Source organism: Trachemys scripta, chromosome 22, assembly GCF_013100865.1.
Source record: "Trachemys scripta elegans isolate TJP31775 chromosome 22, CAS_Tse_1.0, whole genome shotgun sequence".
NCBI classification, from domain to species: domain Eukaryota; kingdom Metazoa; phylum Chordata; order Testudines; family Emydidae; genus Trachemys; species Trachemys scripta.
The window spans coordinates 3,126,201-3,144,682 of record NC_048319.1 but is presented as its reverse complement, the minus strand read 5'-3'; the positions used below and the strand labels follow the sequence as shown (position 1 = coordinate 3,144,682).

General features: G+C 60.8%; 1 protein-coding gene across 1 annotated transcript; it reads left to right on the top strand.

Moving 5' to 3' along the window:
• Positions 1-6,570: 6,570 nt before the first annotated feature.
• On the top strand, positions 6,571-18,067 carry GTPBP3 (GTP binding protein 3, mitochondrial). Its single transcript, XM_034755503.1, has 9 exons — positions 6,571-6,826; positions 7,712-7,950; positions 10,584-10,670; positions 11,094-11,296; positions 12,111-12,183; positions 13,385-13,528; positions 15,038-15,203; positions 16,114-16,404; positions 17,493-18,067. The coding sequence occupies exons 1-9, from the start codon at positions 6,687-6,689 to the stop codon at positions 17,722-17,724; spliced, it is 1,575 nt and encodes a 524-aa protein (XP_034611394.1). The 5' UTR covers positions 6,571-6,686; the 3' UTR covers positions 17,725-18,067.
• Positions 18,068-18,482: the final 415 nt, after the last annotated feature.

The following is an 18,482-nucleotide window of genomic DNA, read 5'->3' as shown; positions in this document are numbered from 1 at the left end:
TGGGGTAGGTGGGGGAGGGATGGAGGTAGGTAGGGGGAGCGGTAGGTATGGGGGTGGGAGTGTAGCTATGGGGTAGGTGGGGGAGGGATGGAGGTAGGTAGGGGGAGAGGTAGGGATGGGGGTGGGAGTGTAGCTATTGGGTAGGTGGGGGAGGGGTAGCTATGGGGTAGGTGGGGGAGGGATGGAGGTAGGTAGGGGGAGCGGTAGGTATGGGGGTGGGAGTGTAGCTATGGGGGTAGGTGCAGGAAGGGTAGCTATGGGTTCAGGTGGGGAGAAGGGTAGGTATGGGGGTAGGTTGGGGAGGGGTAGGTGGAAGGAGGGGTAGGTATGGGGTTAGGTGGCGGGATGGGGGGTGGGGAGGGGTGGATATGGGAGTGGATGGATGGATGAACAGAGCCGTAGGTATGGGGGGATGGATGGATAAAGAGGAAGGTATGGGGGTGGATGGATGAAGGGGTTGGTATGGTGGGGGGTGGATGAACAGAGCCGTAGGCATGGGGGGATGGATGGATAAAGAGGAAGGTATGGGGGTGGATGGATGAAGGGATAGGTATGGGGAAATGACTTTCCCAGTATCACACACAGCAAAGCATTGGCAGAGATGGAAGTTGAACCTGGGAGTCTGGATCTCAAGTCCTCCTCTCTGATAATAATCTCAGATAATAATCCCCCTTTTTTGCCCAGTGTCAGAGGCAGAGAGTCAGGAGCAGAGCGGAGAGAAGGACCCAGGAGTCCTCACTCCCAGCCCACCCTTCTCTAGCCCCTCGACTCCACTATCCTCCCAAATCTGGGGACAGGACCCAGAAGCCCTGAATCCCAGTCCCCCTGCTCTAGCCACCAGGCAATACTCTTTCCCCCCCCCCCCCCCCAGTCTTATGGCTTGGTATTCCTGCCTTGACCTGATATTGCTTTCAGCCCTAGAGGTCATGCTGTTATTTCTAGAGCCGAGCTAGTGTGAAAATACATGCAGGTAACCTGACCTGGGCTACAGAATCTTTAATGATCCATTTATAAATCTTCTCTGATCCCCTGGTGTAGCATGTCTCAGCACCTCTCTGTCCCCCTTGCAGCTCCATGGGGAGATTCTGGGGGCCCATGCTGTGTAACTCCTTTCGAAGCCATCCGTAACTACGGGCCTAAATCTCACACCCTTACTACCATCTCTTGCTTTAATGCAGCCCCCTGTGCATGGGCCATGGGCCATAGGTAAATATTACACCACTCTGTACTTGCCAGCCTAGAGGGTCACGCTTTCCAACGCAGGCACCGGGTTTTGAGACACAGTTACAGGGCTGGGTGTTCGTGTTCTGCAGGCTCCATGATATATGAGAATGTGGCTGTTGCAATTGGTATCAAAAGCAAGTCTGGCCCAATTTCTTCAGTGCTTTAAGCAGCCCATTGGCAGCTATTCTAGTGCGGCACTTTTGGCGCCAGATCTGACCGAGACAATACGGCCCCACAAAGGGGAATCTTTTTATATATATATTTTGGTGGGGTTGGGTCTTAGAAAGATGGGGCCATGGGGAATGGGGTACGGGGCCCTTCGCCTCTCCAGAGAGCACAGCCTCAGGTCAGGGGACCTGGCTGACCCCAAGAGTGTGTGCATGGGAATGGGATATGGAGTCTTTCACCAGTAGGGGGTGCCAGTTCTAATCCCACCCCAAATTGGGGGGACTGGCTGGCTCAGGGGAATCAGGGACTGGGTATAGGGTCTTTCCCCTCTAGGGCACCAGTTCAGCCCTGTCTGTCTAATCTGTCTCAATCCCGAGCTCCTGACCAGTCTGGGTGCCGGCAGCTGAGTGCGGCAGGCGTGGTTAGACAGACAGAGCAACAAGGTGTTAATCAAAGACCAAAATCTCTCTGCCTGCTGCCATAACAAACATTGACAATTGCCCCACAAACCAAGCAGTGACAGAACCACCCCCGCAGCAGCCCAGGAGTCCTTCTGCGCTTTTACAGTGAGGCATGGGTGCTTATTCCCCCCCCCCCCCCGGGGTTAGAATTGCCTCTAGTTGCTCAGGACAGGGAGCGGGGGTCAGGGCTCCAGCAGGGCATCGGGTGTTAGCAAATGCCCCTGTAAGCTGTGACTTGGGCTTCCTTTTCCCCCATCCCTGGGGCCAACCTTTCCCAGAACTTCCTGAATTATTCAGACCTATTATGGGAGGGATCGGTGCCAGAAAAGATTTCCGGGGAACTGCAGTGTGAGTGCGTGAAGTTATTTAGAACGGCTATTTGATGTTAGGATGGGGTTTTTGGTGGGGAGGGTACATGTGGGAGGTGTGTTTGTGTGTCATGACTGGCCTGTATGCACATGCACTATAGTGAGTGTGGGGAACATATCCTGGCTGTGTTTGATGTGGGGATGGTTGCATGTGTGTACATACCATGTGCGGTAGATGGCATGTGTAGGCGTGCGGGGGTGTATGTGACCTGGGGTGTTTCTGTTTGTGTGTGGCCATGAGACATACTGTGTGTGTGTGTATGTGGTGTATCATCTTAAATATGTGTGAAACCTGCCTGCAGAGGGAACTGGGTCAGGGCCCTGCCACCTGAATCACCCTCCTCTGCTGGGAACCCCAGATCCTGTCTGTTTAGGATGGCGGGGGGTGAGGTGTATCTGTGGGGCTGGCTGCACGGTCTCCCTTGGGAAACACTCTTTTAGCCAAGTATTCCTCAGCTTTGCACAGAGAGACCTGGCCTGGGGATGGGACTCCATGTACTTGGTTATATGACTCAGGATCTCTGGGGCAGGGACTGCCTCTTATTGTGTCTGGCATCATCACCCGGCACAGACGGACCCTGAGCTCTCAAGTGAGGCCTCTACCTATGGCCAGGACACAGTTATAATGCTAGTAAGTCCTGACCTGGGGGAATCTCCCTGGGATTGGGGTGCATGATGGCGCTATGGCTTTATCCCGCCTTTCCCTGCTCTGATCTCTACAATGCTCATCTGGGCCGGCCAGCCCCCCTCGGGGCCTTCTCTGACTGGGAGGTAGGAAAGTGCTGTTAGTGACCTTATAGCGAGGGGGAAACTGAGGCACAACACTCACCTGCGGGTACAACTAGAGGCAGGAATTGAACCCAGGCATCCTGGCTCCCAGTCCTCTGTTCTAACTCCTAGATCCACCCCCAGTTCAACAGCACTGCCTCGAGCTCCCGCTCTGTGCTGGGCGAGGGGCTCCCACAGCTCCTACGTCCTAGGGCTGGGGGGGGGCAGGGGGCAGCCCCAGGGCGGCATGAGCTGGGCAGGCAGCCCCCAGCCTGGCTGGTCCACCTCCTGCCAGCCACACACCAGCCACCCTGGAGATAAATTCTATGGTTCACAGATGCAGCTCGCTGCGGGAGGCCGCTTTTTCCAAGTGGCCAAATGACTAGCCTTTGAGAGGCGACACCAGAGCCCGCAGCGGGCCAGGGCGTTGTGTAGCAGCGAGCGGAGAGCACGGGGTGCGCTGGGCTGGTGGATCCCCATTTTACTGGTGCCTGTGTGATAGCACTTTAAAGCCGGGCTGATGGGGGCTGCTCCGGAGAGTAGCAGAGGAATCCCCGAAGATCCCAGCTCATGTACATCCCCAGCCCTGGCTGTGGAGGGGCAGAAAACACTGTATAAATGACCCTTTCTCTGTCTCCTCGGCTTCCTCTCCAGGTACTTCACAATCCCGAACGGATCTGTCCTCACAGCACCTCCGGGGGATGGAGGCGCAGGGTGGACAAAGGCCTGGCCTGTACTAACAAGTCCCACCCCTGAGAGCCGTAGGAGTGTCGAGGAACAGATAGATGGGCCCAGCCCCCAGTGCAGGTTGGATTGTGGCCCCCTCCTACAGCAGCACTGCCTGCAGCAGTATCCTTCCCTGCCCGGCACCGTAACTCTGATTGTCACCCTTTGGAGAGGAGGCCGGGGGAGCGGGGCACAGGACTGGAGAGCATGCCAACCCTGCACTCACCCCCCACAGCAGAGGCTCCTATGTCCCGCAGGGCTGGGCTTGGCCTCTTGCTCCGGAAGTTGCAGCCTGGTGTGTGGAGTTGCAGTCCCACTCAGGTTTGGCACCAACCTGACCCGTGCTGCGCCCCCAGGGGCTAGGTTGCAATAACTAGTGCAGGGTGCCAGGCCACGTGGCGGGACACCGGAGCCAGTGCTCTGGGGCGAGTCACGAATGCAGAAAAAAGTCACAGGCAAACGGGAAACGCACACACTCCGGGACTTATTTTTGCGCCGTGACAGATCTGCAGCCTTAATAATAATACAAACCTTGGAGCCTTCCGGGGCTCTCTCAGTGGCATGGGACCCTGAACACCTAAACTGGCTGCGCCGGCTGTTTTCTGCCAGGGAGATGTAGCTGCGTTGACCTACCGCTGCTCGGGCAGGTGGAGTTCCTACAGTGATGGAAACCCTCTGTCGCATAGTCTGCGTCTACACTACAGCCGTAACAGACACTGACCCCAGCCCCTAGGGGACTTGCCCAAAAGGACTCTGGGTTCTTGAGTCTCAGTTTAGTGCTCACTGGACCAGTCTTCCTACCCCAGACCTACCTATCCCAGGTATTTCCTTGGTCCTCAGACACCAGCTCTGACTACTGTTGTCCCTGCAGGGAGAGAGCCGGGTTCGGTCCTGTCCTGCAGGGCTCTGGTCTGTCTTGCCCAGTGTTAGCGGAGCTCCTGACTTCTCCCCAGCTCCACCCTCTTTATTCTCTCTGGGGACGTGAGCAGTGGAGAGAATCCGCTTGGATTCCCAGCTCCTGAGGCGTTTGCAGCCCTGGCTGGTAGTGGGATCCTCCCTTGACTTGAGAGATCCAGGGGAGCCAGGCTGGGAGCCCCTATAACATAATCCTGGAGCCTCCTTCCCTGTCGAGAGCTGCCTGGGTGCTGTCAGACCATCTGGCTCTAGCTGCCGGATGCAGCTTGGGTCAGGGCCCCAGTGGGGAGTTTCCCTCTTTCGTGAGGCTGGATAGTGGCATCTCATCTCTTGCACCGAGTGCAGCACAACACGCAGTGAGTTGCCCTCTCTGACCTCGCAATTGAAAACCATGGCCACGCTCACCTGGCCAGCCCCATGCAGCAGGCGGGGCACCTAAACCCCACTGCGGTTTGAGTGGCACACGGGAACAGCCAATGTGGCAGCAGGCAGGATAGTGGAGCAGAGGAGGCCAGAAGGGAAGGGGTGAATGAGAAACTCTAGTCTCCGCCCAGTGACTCGTGCTAAATAAACCTCCAGCCCTTAATCCCAGGAAGAAGGAAAGAAAAGACTGAAAAAACGGGGTCAATAGGGGGATGCGGAAAGTGGCAGGAAAATTAGACATGGTTTGTGGGGTGAGGAGGGGGCCTAGCTGGGGAGCAGCTTTATGCTGGCCCCTGGGAGCCAATGGGACGTGATTTCCGGGCCAAGCAGCATCCGATATTTTATTTAAGCCTAGAAAAAGCCTTAAGAGGAGAGGAGGCCTCCGCAGGACCTGTCTCCAGAGTCCATGCCCCATCCTGCCCTGTCTCATGTCCTTTTCCCTGATGGGGCAGCTGTGTTTGCATCCTGGGGCAGTGCCACTGGGTCACATGGAGTCAAGGAGGATGGGGTTGCCCCAGGGATGGATGAGATCATCTTGTTTTGCAAGATCAAGAAAGCTTCCTGGATCTATCAGTTCACTGCAATAAATAATTCACTCTCTTCTCTTCTCTCCCCCGGAGAAACCCCCCCAGTGAAACACATGAGATCAAAGGCAGATCTCTTTCTTTCTCCAGTTAGAGGATCTGTTTGTTTTTAAAACAACACCAGAAACTAGTATTTTTATTTAAGGGCAGGATGACTCAATGCTCCCACACAACACCTTCGCCTTGCCGCTGAGGTAGTTCCTGGCCTTCTGCACGGGACAGTTCGGATTCCCTCGTGCAGAGGGCACAAGCAGGTGCAAATGCAGATGCACGCCCGGCCCAGCCCCCACTCTACGGCACGGAGCTGAGATCCTGCATGACAGTGTCACCAAAACATACGCACACGCTTAACTTTACACACAGTGATTGATCCACTGAACTGCGCCCAGTGTGTAAAACGAAGCACGTGCTGTAAGTCTCTGCGGAATTCAGACCGATGTAGACATTCCGCATTTGAAGCATGTTTTTCAGCATATACCACACGGGAGAGGGACACAGGGTGGAGGTGCTTGCAGGGCTACAATGGGGACAGGAGTGTGGTCCCCAAACTCCTTGGATTCCTAGGAACCGCCATTAAAATAGATTTCAGGGCTGAAATCCTGGCGCTGCCCTGCCCAGGACCCCAGCCCTGGCAAGGGGGCAGGGAAGGGGCTGGGGGCAACCTAGGGTGACCAGATGTCCCGATTTTATAGGGACAGTTCTGATTTTGGGGTCTTTTTCTTATATAGGCTCCTATTCCCCCATCCCGATGTTTCCCGATTTGCTGTCTGGTCCCCCTAGGGCGGCCAGCCCCAAACCCAGCCCAGAGGCTGCGCCGAGCCCTGGGGCAGCCCCCGCCCGCCAGCTGAGCGGCGCAGGGAGGCGGCTCCGCCCCTTTCTTGGCTTTGACCAATCCGTGTGCAGCCGGGGCGGGGCCTCTTGCCCACACTTTGAGGTCGCGGAGCGCGTCAGCAGGTGCTGGCAGAGGCCGGCCTGGAGCAGGGGCTGCAGCTTCCCGGGAGCAGGAGCCCCGGGGCGCGGTGTCGGCTGCGCTCCCCGTGTTGGGGCTGATGGAGGGGGCGCTGCTGGGGGCGGGGCTTGCTCACGCCCCACCCACCCGGTTGCTGCGCCCTGCCGGGGGGGCCATGTGGCCTGGCACGTGGAGGAAGGTGCTGGCAGGGCTCAGCCCTGTGTCTGGCGCTGCTGGCAGGTGTGTGGGGGGGTCTCTGGGCTGGGCCAGCCCTGGGGCGCTGCAGCAGCAGCCGATGGCATCGACTGCCCTTGCCGTGGCTTGCACGTGGCTTGCACGTGGCTGCGTGACCTGGAGCCAGTGGCCGCTGCCTCGTTCCTGGGGTCCCTGCGGTGCCGGGGGTCTGGAGCGCCGCAGGGTTACGGGCTGGGATGCGCCGTGCCCCTGTGGCTCACGGGGCGCTGGACCACGGGCCGCCAGTAGCCGTGGGATGGGATCTGAACGGCTCAGCGGTGGCAGAGGCCCCGTGTGGCAAACAGCTGGTGGGGATTCTCTCTGTAACTGCCAGGCCCCGGGTGGCTGCAGACAGTCTGTGCTTTGGGGGCACTGGGTTCGGCTACACTGGCACCCGCGGGCCTGCCGGCCGCCCCTGGCATTTCCCGGCTCCCTCCGGCTGAGTGAGCAGTAACAGCCCCTTTGCTCGAGGCAGAGCGTCTGCTTGCCCGGCGGAGGCAGTTCGTGCATCCGTGATGGTTTCCCCCGGCCTGGCAGGAGCCCTTGCTGCCGCCTAGGGGGATTGGATGGGATGGCTGGAACCGGCCCTCCAGGCTGCGAAGATCCCAGCCTCTTGCATGACAGGGCAGGGGTGAGGAGCGTCAGCATGGGGGTGCTGGGTCTGGCCGTGGTGCATCAAGTCTGGTGGCAGCGGTCGGTACCAGGTGCTTCAGCAGAAGGTACCAAGATGACCCCACCATGCACCTGGTGCTGCTCGTGGGGTAGGGACGGCTCCTCGCTGCTGTATCCAGCCGTGGGTTACTGATCAGGGTGGGTGCTGGGACTCTCTTGCCCCTGTGCCCATCGCTCAGGGCAGTCTCACTTCTGGGCTTTGTCTCTGGTCGCTTTCAGGGTTGTCAAGCGGCTCTACTGCCCTGCGGGGAAGAGAGACACCATCTTCGCCTTGTCTTCGGGCCATGGGAAATGCGGCGTGGCCGTGATCCGGACCAGCGGCCCCGCCAGCGGAGCAGCCTTGCGGAGTCTAACGGGGCAGCAGGAGCTGCCCCGGCCTAGAGCCGTCGCCTTGCGGAGAATCCACGACCCCAGCTCCGCGGAGACTCTGGACAGGGGCCTGGTCATCTGGTTCCCAGGTTAGAGCTGAAGACTGCAGCAGGCTCTGTAGGGCCGCGGTGCCCAGCCCTTGCACCCCAGGGGCCTTTTGGGCAGGTCCCATCTTGGATTCACATGGGGGGTGACTGGCAGGTAGTGAGATGCCGGGGGACATTGATTCTGTGCCGCAAACCATCACATTTGCTTTGGCTCTTACTGCCCTCAATAGCGGGATGGAAACTGCTCATTGGTGGGAGCTCCCCCAAAATGGCCGCCTGCCACTGGTCAGCTTTGCCTGCACAGGCTGTGTGTGCTCCTGCAGCCCCTTCTAGACAGGCTCGCTCGCCCGTCTGCAGGTCCCAGCGCCAACCCTGCAGTGCCCGGACACCTGCAGCGAGCTGTCCAGCCCAGCCCTGCATGCATGTGTATTCACAGCCCATCTCTCCTCCCCCGCCACTACCAGGTGGGATTCCCGACTGCATTCATCTGGTCACTCCCCCGCTCTCCCGGTCACTCCCCCAAGGGGGAGCTCCTGCCAAGTGACATCCTGGGCGTGACCCTCCCAGCGGATCTTGCCCTGACCTCGTCTGGGGTTCTGCAAGCAGAGAGATTCCAGGATCGGGGCCGAAATGGAGGCTGGTAGCACCTGGCAGTGGGGTAGCACCTCCCTTTCTGCCTGGCATTGTGCAGACACTAGATACCAGAGCAGGCAGTGCCCCCCGCCCCTCCTGTCCTGCACCAGTGCCAGGCTTGGGAGGGTCAGTTCTCCCTGCAGCCTCGTGCCCATTGTTTGCAGGTGGGATGGGGCAGGTGAGATGGGTTTTCTGTTTTTCTGATAAATCTGCAACCTCTCTCTCAACTCTGGTGGCATCTTGCCCTGTGTGTGCACAACGGGATCGGAACTGCTTAGCTCTGTGCATCATAAGCCCTATACCAAGAACAGCTAATGGGGAGTTTTCCTTTAGCTCAAGAGCTTGTGGAGCAGGAAGATCCCAGCTCTATCCTTGGTGCTTCCACGATGCTCCAAAGAGGTTATGGGTTTCTTATGGCATTTACAAACAGGATTGCATGCTCCGGCCTATTCTCTGTACCCACTCCCCTCCCCCCTGTCTGTTATTGAGTACTTTGGTGTGAAAATAGGATCTTTGCTCCCTGATCCGTTCCCCACCCAGTCCCACGAGGCGGCGGTGATATCGCAGCTCGGTGAGGAGTAAACACCTGGAACAGGTGGCCTCTGGGGGTATTGAGTGGAACCTCCCAGAAAGCACCCGGCACCCGGGCAGAATTCCAACGAGGATGTTGTCTGAGGATTTCCCAGCGGGCGTGAGCGATTCTTCATCAAACAGGGCTGAGATGTTCCCGGCTGCAGGGAGCCTTTCTTTCCTGTGGCTGAGTCTGGGGAAAGTCCGTGCAGAGTTTGACCTCCTTGGCAATCAGAGGGGCTGGGGACGGCTGCCGCCGATTCCATAATTACTAACGAGCCGATCTCCTGTGTGGGGTCGGCCGTGGGTCCCCGTTCAGTGGCCACCTTCCCAGGTGATGCCACGTGGCCCCTCGCTGGGGCAGCAGCTGCAGGGACTGAACCCGGGACTTCTGGAGCTAACCAAGCCCCAGTCTCTATTGTCTGAGCTAACGAACTCGGGCGCCTCTGCAGCCCTAGACGGCGGTGCCTGGACCGTCCTCCAGAGGGGGGCAGTGCCACGCTGCTGAGCATGCGTGACACACGGGGCTGCCCCGGGGGCTGGGATAATCTGCACTGGGGAGCCAGGCAGGGCTGGGCTGGTTGCCTGCCACAGGGGTGGGGCCAGGGAACTGTTGGGGGGGCTCACTAGGGGGCTCTTCTCTTTGCCAGTACAGACCCCAGTGCCCCAGCACGGCACTAGGAGGCCCTTGGCTCTCTGGCCCCTCAAGCTCCGACCCGAAGCACTTGGGATACCCCTGGCGCGTTTTGCAAGAGCAGGGCCGTTAACTCCGTTCTGCGCCCCCGGCCAGAGGAATCGTCTTTGCTCCCTGCTGACCTCTTGCAGACCATCCCTGGGTGCGGTCAAACAAGCTGCCGTGCTCCAGCCAGAGCCGGCTGCTTTTAGGGGTGGGGGGAAGCGATTTGTAGATGAGGCTCTGTGTGACGGCACCTTTCAGGAGAGGCCCCCTCCCCCTCCATCCCTAGTCACCGTCTGGTTCTTTTCTACAGATGGAGCTTTCGTTTCCTTCTCTGCTGTCCGTAGTCTCAGCTGTGTCCCCCTTCCCGGCAGCACGCGAGCCCATCGTCCTCATTCCAACTGATGGGCCTGAGTCCCTTCCTGACAGCACCAGTGCGGAGACAAAAACAGATTCTTTAATGTTTCATCCCGTGCCCGCCCCGGTTGGGTGGCTCCCTTACCCCTCTGCCCCCGAGGGCCACGTGTCATAGAGTCCTAGAATATCAGGGTTGGAAGGGACCTCAGGAGGTATCTAGTCCAACCCCCTGCTCAAAGCAGGACCAATTCCCAACTAAATCATCCCAGCCAGGGGTTTGTCAAGCCTGACCTTAAAAACCTCTAAGGATGGAGATTCCACCACCTCCCTAGGGAACCCTTTCCAGTGCTTCACCTCCCTCCTAGTGAAATAGTTTTTTGCTAATATCCTATCCCTGTCCCAGGGGAGCGCAGCCTCTAATGGGCTCTGTGCTTTGCAGGGCCCCACAGTTTCACCGGGGAGGATTGCACTGAGCTGCACGTCCACGGGGGGCTGGCAGTGGTGAGCGGCGTGCTCCAGGCCTTGGGTAAGTGTCTCTCTCCGTCCCTCTGAAACTCAGCGAGCCAGATTCTCGGTCGCTCTGGGCCTTGGAGGGGGAGATCTGGCCCCTGGCAATCCCTGCGGTGCAGTGGGTCGGCTCCCTGGCTGGGTTGAGCTGGCGTTGGGGCCCTCCCCCAGGCATCGGGGGCATGGCCAGAGCGTGCTGCGGCTGTCCTGTGTATCTCAGTACCCCCAGTATACGGTAGAGCCGCCTGGAGCCTGTGACTGACAGCGGGGGCTGGGCAGGGATCTTGCATGGTCCCAGAATATGGCCCCAGCAGGAACCGATTCCCCTGCTGGGGAGCTCGCGTCTCCCAGAACTGGGGCAGCTTGCCCAGCCCTGCCTGGCCGCATGAGGAGCGATGCCCCGGGGGCCCCCGCTCAGGTTTGCTGCGTGTGGTTTTTCTAGGGCGCCTGCCCGGCCTGCGCCCGGCCGACCCCGGCGAGTTCACCAAGCGAGCTTTCCAGAACGGCAAACTGGGCCTGACCGAGGTGGAGGGGCTGGGGGACCTGATCCACGCCGAGACGGAGGCCCAGAGGAGGCAGGCGCTGCGGCAGATGGAGGGGGAGCTGGGGCAGCTGTACCAACGCTGGAGTGAGGAGCTCACCAAGGTAAGGGCCCCCTCTCCGCCAAGGCCTGACTGGGGCCTGAACGCCCATGCTGGGAGCAGAGGGAGGCAGCGTGGCTAGGGGCATGGCCTGGAAGGGGGGACTCCTGGCTTCTAGTCCTGTCTTTGTCCCTGACTCCGCGTGACTTTGCCTAAGTCACTCCATCCCTCCGGGCCTTGGTTTCCCATCTGTAATGGGGGTGCTGGTACCAGCCCTCCTTTGAGCTCCATGGGCACAGAGGGGTTAAATATTCTCACACCAGGTGTATTACCCGTGTTCCCAAGGGCTGCGTTTGGCAGTACCTGACTCCATCCCCAGACAAGGTTAGAATCAGCCTGTACCCACCCTGTGCCAGGTTCAGGGAGGACAGAACTCCGCAGTGCAAGGGGTCATGTGAAAGGCTGGGAGTCCGGACTCCTGGTTCTGCTCCCCGCTCTGACGCCAATTCCCTCGGTGGCTTTGGGCGAGTGGTGTCCTCTCTCTGGGACTCCGTGTCCCCAGCTCCAGCGCTGTCCCTGCTTTGAGCTCCCAGGAGGGAAGCACTAGCTAAGGGCGAGGCGTTAGTGGCTAGCACAGGGTCACTGAAGTAGCTGGCCTGGTGTAAGAGACCCCTGCACCCCAGGAGGATAAGACACCTGAGGGAGCCAGAGAAGGGTCCCGGGCTCTGGTTTGCCGTTCGCTGCTGAATATGGAGGGGCCCTGGGGGAGCAAAGATCGACCCCGAATCCTGCCATCGGAGCCTGGGTGCGGGAGCCTGACCTGCCGGCAGGATCGGGGACATAATTCACGACGTGCCGTCCCCCTTTCCGCCCCTTAGGCTCTGGCCCACGTAGAAGCCTTTATCGACTTCAGCGAAGACGACAATCTAGAGGAGGGCGTGCTGGCTCGAGGTGAGTGGTGCTGGCCTGTCCTTAAAGGGGCAGCGTCCGCCCGTGCCTTGCACCTCGCGCTGTCCCTTGCGCTGGGACTAAGCAGGGGCGAGATGCTGCCATGGCGGCGGTCCCCGCTCGGGTTGGGCTGGTGTGAATGACGACACAGGGGTCCGGAGAGCAGTGACCTGGGGCCGCGACTTCTAGGACCCTGCAGATCTCTGTCCGCGACGCCCTGGAGCGTTACATTGCAAAGGCTTCTGGGAAATCTGAATTTCCTCTGCTGCTGAATGGTTGGTTCGTTCGACATAGGCTGTGCCACAGATCCGGTCATGCCCACGTGCTGTGCCACGGGGCACAGGGGCTAAAGGCTGCCCAACCCTTCTGCTGGCCAGGGGTCAGTTTCATCTTGTCCCTGGTCAATTTCACAGGGCACCACACAGCAGCAGTGCCTGAGTTTCCATGGCAGCAAGGGGAAGAGTTTAAATTCTGGGGAGGGAGCCTGTTTTAATTGGAACTCGTGACAAATACCATCGGTTGCTATTTAGTTTGGTGAACTCCCCTTGATTTCATACCAAAATCTAAATCCTGAGCCCTTGAACTGGTGGTTGATTGAGGTGCTGATCCGGTTGGGGCACTGGATTAGGACTGGTCTGGTTCAAGTCCTAGCTCTGCCACAGACTCCCTGTGTGACCTGGGGCAAGTCACTTAATCCACCCTGGGTCTCCATTTCCATTTGTGCCGTGAGGGGGGTGATAGTCCTCCCTTTGTCCCTCCAGATTGAGCGTTTGTTGGGCAGAGATTGTGTCTGCAGGAGCGGGCCCCTCTCTCTGGCGAGGTCCGCCCAGCGCAATGGGGCCCCTCTCTCTGGCGAGGTCCGCCCAGCGCAATGGGGCCCCTCTCTCTGGCGAGGTCCGCCCAGCGCAATGGGGCCCTGCTCTCTGGCGAGGTCCGCCCAGCGCAATGGGGCCCCGCTCTCTGGCGAGGTCCGCCCAGCGCAGTGGGGCCCTGCTCTTGGGTCTCTCTTTAGGTGCTACCGTAATGCAGGAAATGATAACAGCCTGCCCAGGGAACTGTCCCCTGTGCGGGCCTGACTGCCGGATTGGGGCCGCAGTGGGTTGCTGGGGTCCCTTCCTCTGTGCTGCGGTTTCATTTCATTTCACTTTTTACTTTTTTGTTTCTTCCCCTCCTCCCCGCTCTCCGGGTGCTGACCCGGTCCCAGTGGACGCTGCCGTGCAGGCGCTGGAAGAGGAGGTGAGGGGACACCTGCAGGACGGGCGGCGCGGGGAGCGGCTGCGCGGGGGAGTTCACGTGGTGATCGCTGGCCCCACCAACGCTGGCAAGAGCTGCCTGCTTAACCTCCTGTGTGAGTCGGGGGGGTGGGGGAGAACCTCCAGCCACCTCTTAGTGTCCCCGGTCACTCGGTGCCTCGCCCACCCCAGAGGATGGTTCAGTCCCGTGTGGGGCTAGGCGCTGGCTGGACAGCCAAGGACAAGGGCCCTTAATTCACCGATCGGGTACTGGCCCTGCGAGAGCTTCCCGCTGCCGGGGAGAGTTCACTCTCCATTCAGTCCTGGCTTCTCTGTGCCAGCATCTGTGCCAGGGATGCCAGTTGCCCCAGCACCAGGGTCTTTATTCTAGTATTGTGGCCGATGCCAGGGACGGGCCTGGGGCTTCCAGAGGCAAACGCACCGGGCTCCACCTCCGGATCTGTATGGGGAGCTAGAACAGACTCCCACACTCTGTGGATCAGGCACAGAGCGCGGCACAAACCATGCCCTGGCCGGTGGGCTACCATGGTGCCCCCTCCCTCCACACCCCAGACACCCAAGCCGTGGGGCCTGATCCTGCTGCTCCCCCCACCCCTCTGCAGAATTTGGTCCCGGGGCCAAAGTCTTCCAAACCTGCCACTGATTTTTGGCTGCCCCAGGGGTCGGGTTTGTTTGGGGCGAGGGCTCGGCACAACCGGAGACGCCTGGGGCTGATTCTCTGAGGCGCTGACACCTGCGGGTGCCTGGCACTGCTAGAATTGGGCCCAGGCATCCCAGGCTCGGGGCCTGCGCTGGTAGCATGTGGGATGGATCCGTGGCTGTGGCGGGATGGGGTGGAGGTGAGACTCTCTGGATCAGGGCATGAGCCCCTAGGTCGGGGACTCCACCTGCTTCTTCGGGCTGGTGAGTCGCTTGTTGTTGCTAATGAGAAACCGTCTCGATTTCCCTGCCTGCCCCCGGGGTTAGGAAACTCACTGGACAGCTCCCCAGTGCCCACTAGATGGCAGCACGAGTCCCCGCTGGTCCAGGTGCTGAGTCTCTTGCTCGTTATCCAGGGCCCTGACGGAATGGGTTGGCGTTGGTGGCACATCAGGGCCCCAGCAGGTGCATGGGGGTGACGTGGTCGCCTTCCCCCCGGGCTACAGCACGAAGGACGAGCGGCCTCGTACTGGTGTTGGGGGTGGGGTGGGGGGTGCTCCCTCTGTATGGGTTAGACTGGGGGGAGCTGCTGGGTCTGGCCTCCCCATATCTCTGCAGCTGTCCCTTTGGGCTCCCCGGCCTCGCCAGTTACAGGCCCTGACGACCACAAGATGCCTCTGGCCCCTGTTCCCTGGGGGAAGGTGGCCGTACAGAGGATGCCCTGTCTGGAGGGTCAGGAGACTAGGCCTAGAGGGGTCTCCCCAGAGGAGCCCCTGGCGAAGGCCCTGGAGAGGTGGGGGCCCAGGTCTTGCTGGATGTCGGGGCCAGGGAAGGTGTGTCTGGGGGGTGGCACCCCTGTGCTGAGGGCTCCTCCTTCCAGTCTCACTCCTAGCAACAGGCCTCACCACCGATTGTTCCCAGCGTGGTCCCTGAACTCCCCCCAATCCCTCGCTCTCTCTGTCTAGGCCAGAGGCCTGCGGCCATCGTGTCCCCCATTGCGGGGACGACGCGGGACGTGGTGGAGTCAGCTCTGAACATCGGTGGCTACCCCGTGGTGCTGAGTGACACAGCCGGGCTGCGGGAGACCCAAGATGCCATCGAGCGGGAGGGCGTGAGCCGAGCTCGGGAGAGGTGAGGCAGGCGTTGGCTGGGGAGGGTGGAAAGGCGACCGGTGTCCTTTCCCCGTGGCCCTGTCATGTGCCTCACAGCAGCTTTGTTCTGAGACACAAGAATAGCGGGGGGCTGCGGGTCGGGACTGAGGGGCACTGGGAGAGCAGGGGGCTGCGGGTCGGGACTGAGGGGCGCCGGCAGGGCTGGGAGAGCAGGGGGCTGCGGGTCGGGACTGAGGGGCACTGGGAGAGCAGGGGGCTGCGGGTCGGGGTGAGGGGCACTGGGAGAGCAGGGGGCTGCGGGTCGGGATTGAGGAGCACCAGCAGGGCAGAGCTGCAGTGATTTCCCGGTAGCTATAAGGTCCGTGTTGCTCTGCTGAGCTGACATGTCGGTGACCCGCAGCCCAGACAGAGGCTCCTCTCCCAGCAGCTGCCGCCTGCCAAGCGACCCCTCCCCTGGGAAGCCCCTGCCTGCTAGCTCTCCCGGGCCTGGGCGGTCCCTGGGGGCCGGATGCATGGAGCTGTGTCCGTCTCTGGCTGTGGCCTGCAGGGTGTCAGGCAGGCACTAAACAAACTGTCGGATCCTTCCCGTGAGCCAGGCCCATCCCAGCCCCTCCTGGGACATCAGCAGTGTCGCCCAGCAAAGGGCCTGCGGCTTGGGCCTCTGTCTGTCCCGTCCAGGCTGCCGGGGGGGGGGGGGGGGGGGGGGGGGGGGGGGGGGGGCGGGTCATGTCCCGTTCGGGGTGTGTGTGTGGGGGGGCGCCTAGCGACGGGGCAGGGGGAGTCATGCTCATGGCCCTCTTGGTACCATTAACCCCGTGTTTGCCGTCCATTGGGAGCAAGCACCCCCTCTTCAGCGGGCAGCACTCCCGGGATGTTCCTTTGGGGGGGTGTCTCCCTGGCCAGTGTCACGGCCCTTTTCCCCCCCCCAGGCTGCAGCGAGCGGACGTGGTGCTGGCTGTGCTGGCCGCGGTGGACGTTGCTCCGGAGCCTGGGTGCCTTGCCGACGCCTTGCGAGCCATCCTGCCCCCCGGAGTCCCGCCCCAACGGGCGCCCTGCATCCTGGTCCTGAACAAGGCAGACCTGCTGGAGGAGGGGCGTGGGGGGGCCCTGCTGGGAGCCTGCGGAGAGGGGGCGCTGCCCCCCACCTGCCTGCTCTCCTGCAAGACTGGAGAGGGCGTGGCCAGTCTCCTGAATCTGCTGGGGACACAGCTGGAGCAGCTGTGAGTTCCCGGGGGTCACAGTCGAGCAAGGGGAAGGGGGGGTTGCGATGGGAGGGGCAGGGGCTAGGCCAGGCCTTGGCGGCAGGGGTGGGGAGGCGTCTCATGGGCTGGGCCCCGGGTGGCTGTGCTGTGATGGAGGACGCGGTGATGCCCTCTGGCAGCAGGGGGCGCTGTCTGGGGTGGAGAAGGGGGCTGAGGGGATCTGTTGACACTGGAAATCGATGCTGCAAACTCTCTGGGGTGTGAACTCAGCTGCTGGCTTGGCTCTAAGCACCATCCCATCCGTGTCCACACAGCTCCCAGCCCAGCGGGGCCTCGTTCCCCGCGGGCGGCTTGTCCCGAATACACTGTGTCTGTCCGTTATCAGTATCCCAGTAACACCTGCAAGCCACAGGTGAGCTCAGGGCCCTGCTGTGCCAGGACCTGCACAGAGAGAGAGGCCCTGCCCTACGGAGCTCCCAGCCTGAATAGATAAAGGCTGGGCGGGGAAACTGAGGCACAGAGTGACATGACGCGTGCACGGTCACTCAGCAGGTAGTGGGAGAACTGGGAATAGAGCCCATCTCCCCGAGCCGCAGCCCAGTGCTCTGTCCGCTAGACAGCGCAGCCTCCTTCCGATCACGGAACTGCTGAGCGGCCTGGAGGTGTGGAATACGCCCAGAACAGCTAGAACTAGCAAGACCTTTGAGAGGCCTCCGATTTCCAGCGTCCTGGCTCAGTGGGAGGGGGCTGGCTTTGGGGGGGTTGGAAATGGAGCTGCTAAAGCACTTTGGCTCGTTCAAACAGCCTGCTTGCTGTGTGGTTGGAAGATGGGAGCAGCTCCTGCACGGGGAGTTTCCTTGCTGCCAATCAACAGCAAAGGAGGACAGGCCCCGTGCACATAGTGTCTGAGGTCAGTGACGCCCTAGGACTCTGCTCTGGTGGCAGTGGGATTAGGAGCTAGAGGAGAATCGCCATCAGCTGCAAGCGGTACAGGGTTTATGACACATAGTGATGCAGAGGGCAACATGTCACCACCTGCCCGAAGCTTCTATTTGGTCTCCTAAGTGAGCTGGGCTACGGGCGTGACCCCTCCTTTCGTCTGCCAGGTGCGGCGACCCTCTGGCCGGCTCCCCGAGCCTCACGCAGGCACGGCACCGCCTCCACCTCACCAGTTGCCTGGGCTCGCTGGGCCGGTACCATGGCTACAAGTCCTTGGATCTGGTGCTGGCAGCCGAGGAGCTGCGGCTGGCCCGCAGGCACCTGGGGAAGATCACGGGCCGAGTCAGCGCCGAGGAGATCCTGGATATCGTCTTCAGGGACTTCTGTGTCGGGAAGTGAGGGGCCGGCGGGGCTGGGGTGTTGCTCAGGCCAGGGGCTGAGGTCCCCGTGCGGCATTGTGGGAAGAGCGAGGGGATATTTCAACTGAGACGCTGGGCACGGGAGGAGCCGGGTCTGCGATCTGCTTCGGCAGCGATGAGTGTGCAGGTCTCAGCTTAGCTCCCGCAGCAGTTGTCCTCGGGGCTGGAGAAGCTGAGGGACAATGACAGAGGTCTGTGGGAGGGATCCCAGGGGGCTGCGGGGCAGCAGCAGCGCTGGGTGTGCTGGGGGCACAGAAGGCAGAGGACAGCCCCCTCCTGCACCCAACTCTCAGGGCTGTTTGCCCCCCCCCCCCCCATTGTGTTTATTAAATCCCCCGGTACCTTTCCCTGCCCCGTGATCTGGTCTTTCCTCCTGCCAGCATGAGGCCCACGGGGTGCCCAACCTTCCATTGCCCGGTGACCAGCGGGTGCTGGGGAGGCAAGGGGAGATTGCCCAGCTGGGGGGAGAAGGGACTATTTTCCTTCTTTCCAGGGTGGAGGAACACCTGGGCTTGAGGAAGCTGTGTGTAGAGCTGGCCCTGTAAGAGGAGGGGGGGGGAGTGACTGGCCTGTGCTCTCTACAGCTGGGGAGGGGTGAGGGTGGCTGGGGTTGGCGGGTTCCCATTCACATGAAGGGTTAATGATCCTTTGCCAGTGCAGCGTCCGAGAACACTTTGGTCATGTGAATGAATTCAGCCTCCCAGCGCCAGGAGCCCCACTTTATGGGGGGGGAGACTG

Excerpts from the sequence above, each read along its gene's own strand:
- GTPBP3 (XM_034755503.1), top strand. The coding sequence starts at position 6,687 with ATGGAGGGGGCGCTGCTGGGGGCGGGGCTTGCTCACGCCCCACCCACC. Across the intron at positions 10,671-11,093 it reads CGGCGTGCTCCAGGCCTTGG|GGCGCCTGCCCGGCCTGCGC; the intron begins GTAAGTGTCTCT and ends TGGTTTTTCTAG. Across the intron at positions 15,204-16,113 it reads GTGAGCCGAGCTCGGGAGAG|GCTGCAGCGAGCGGACGTGG; the intron begins GTGAGGCAGGCG and ends TCCCCCCCCCAG.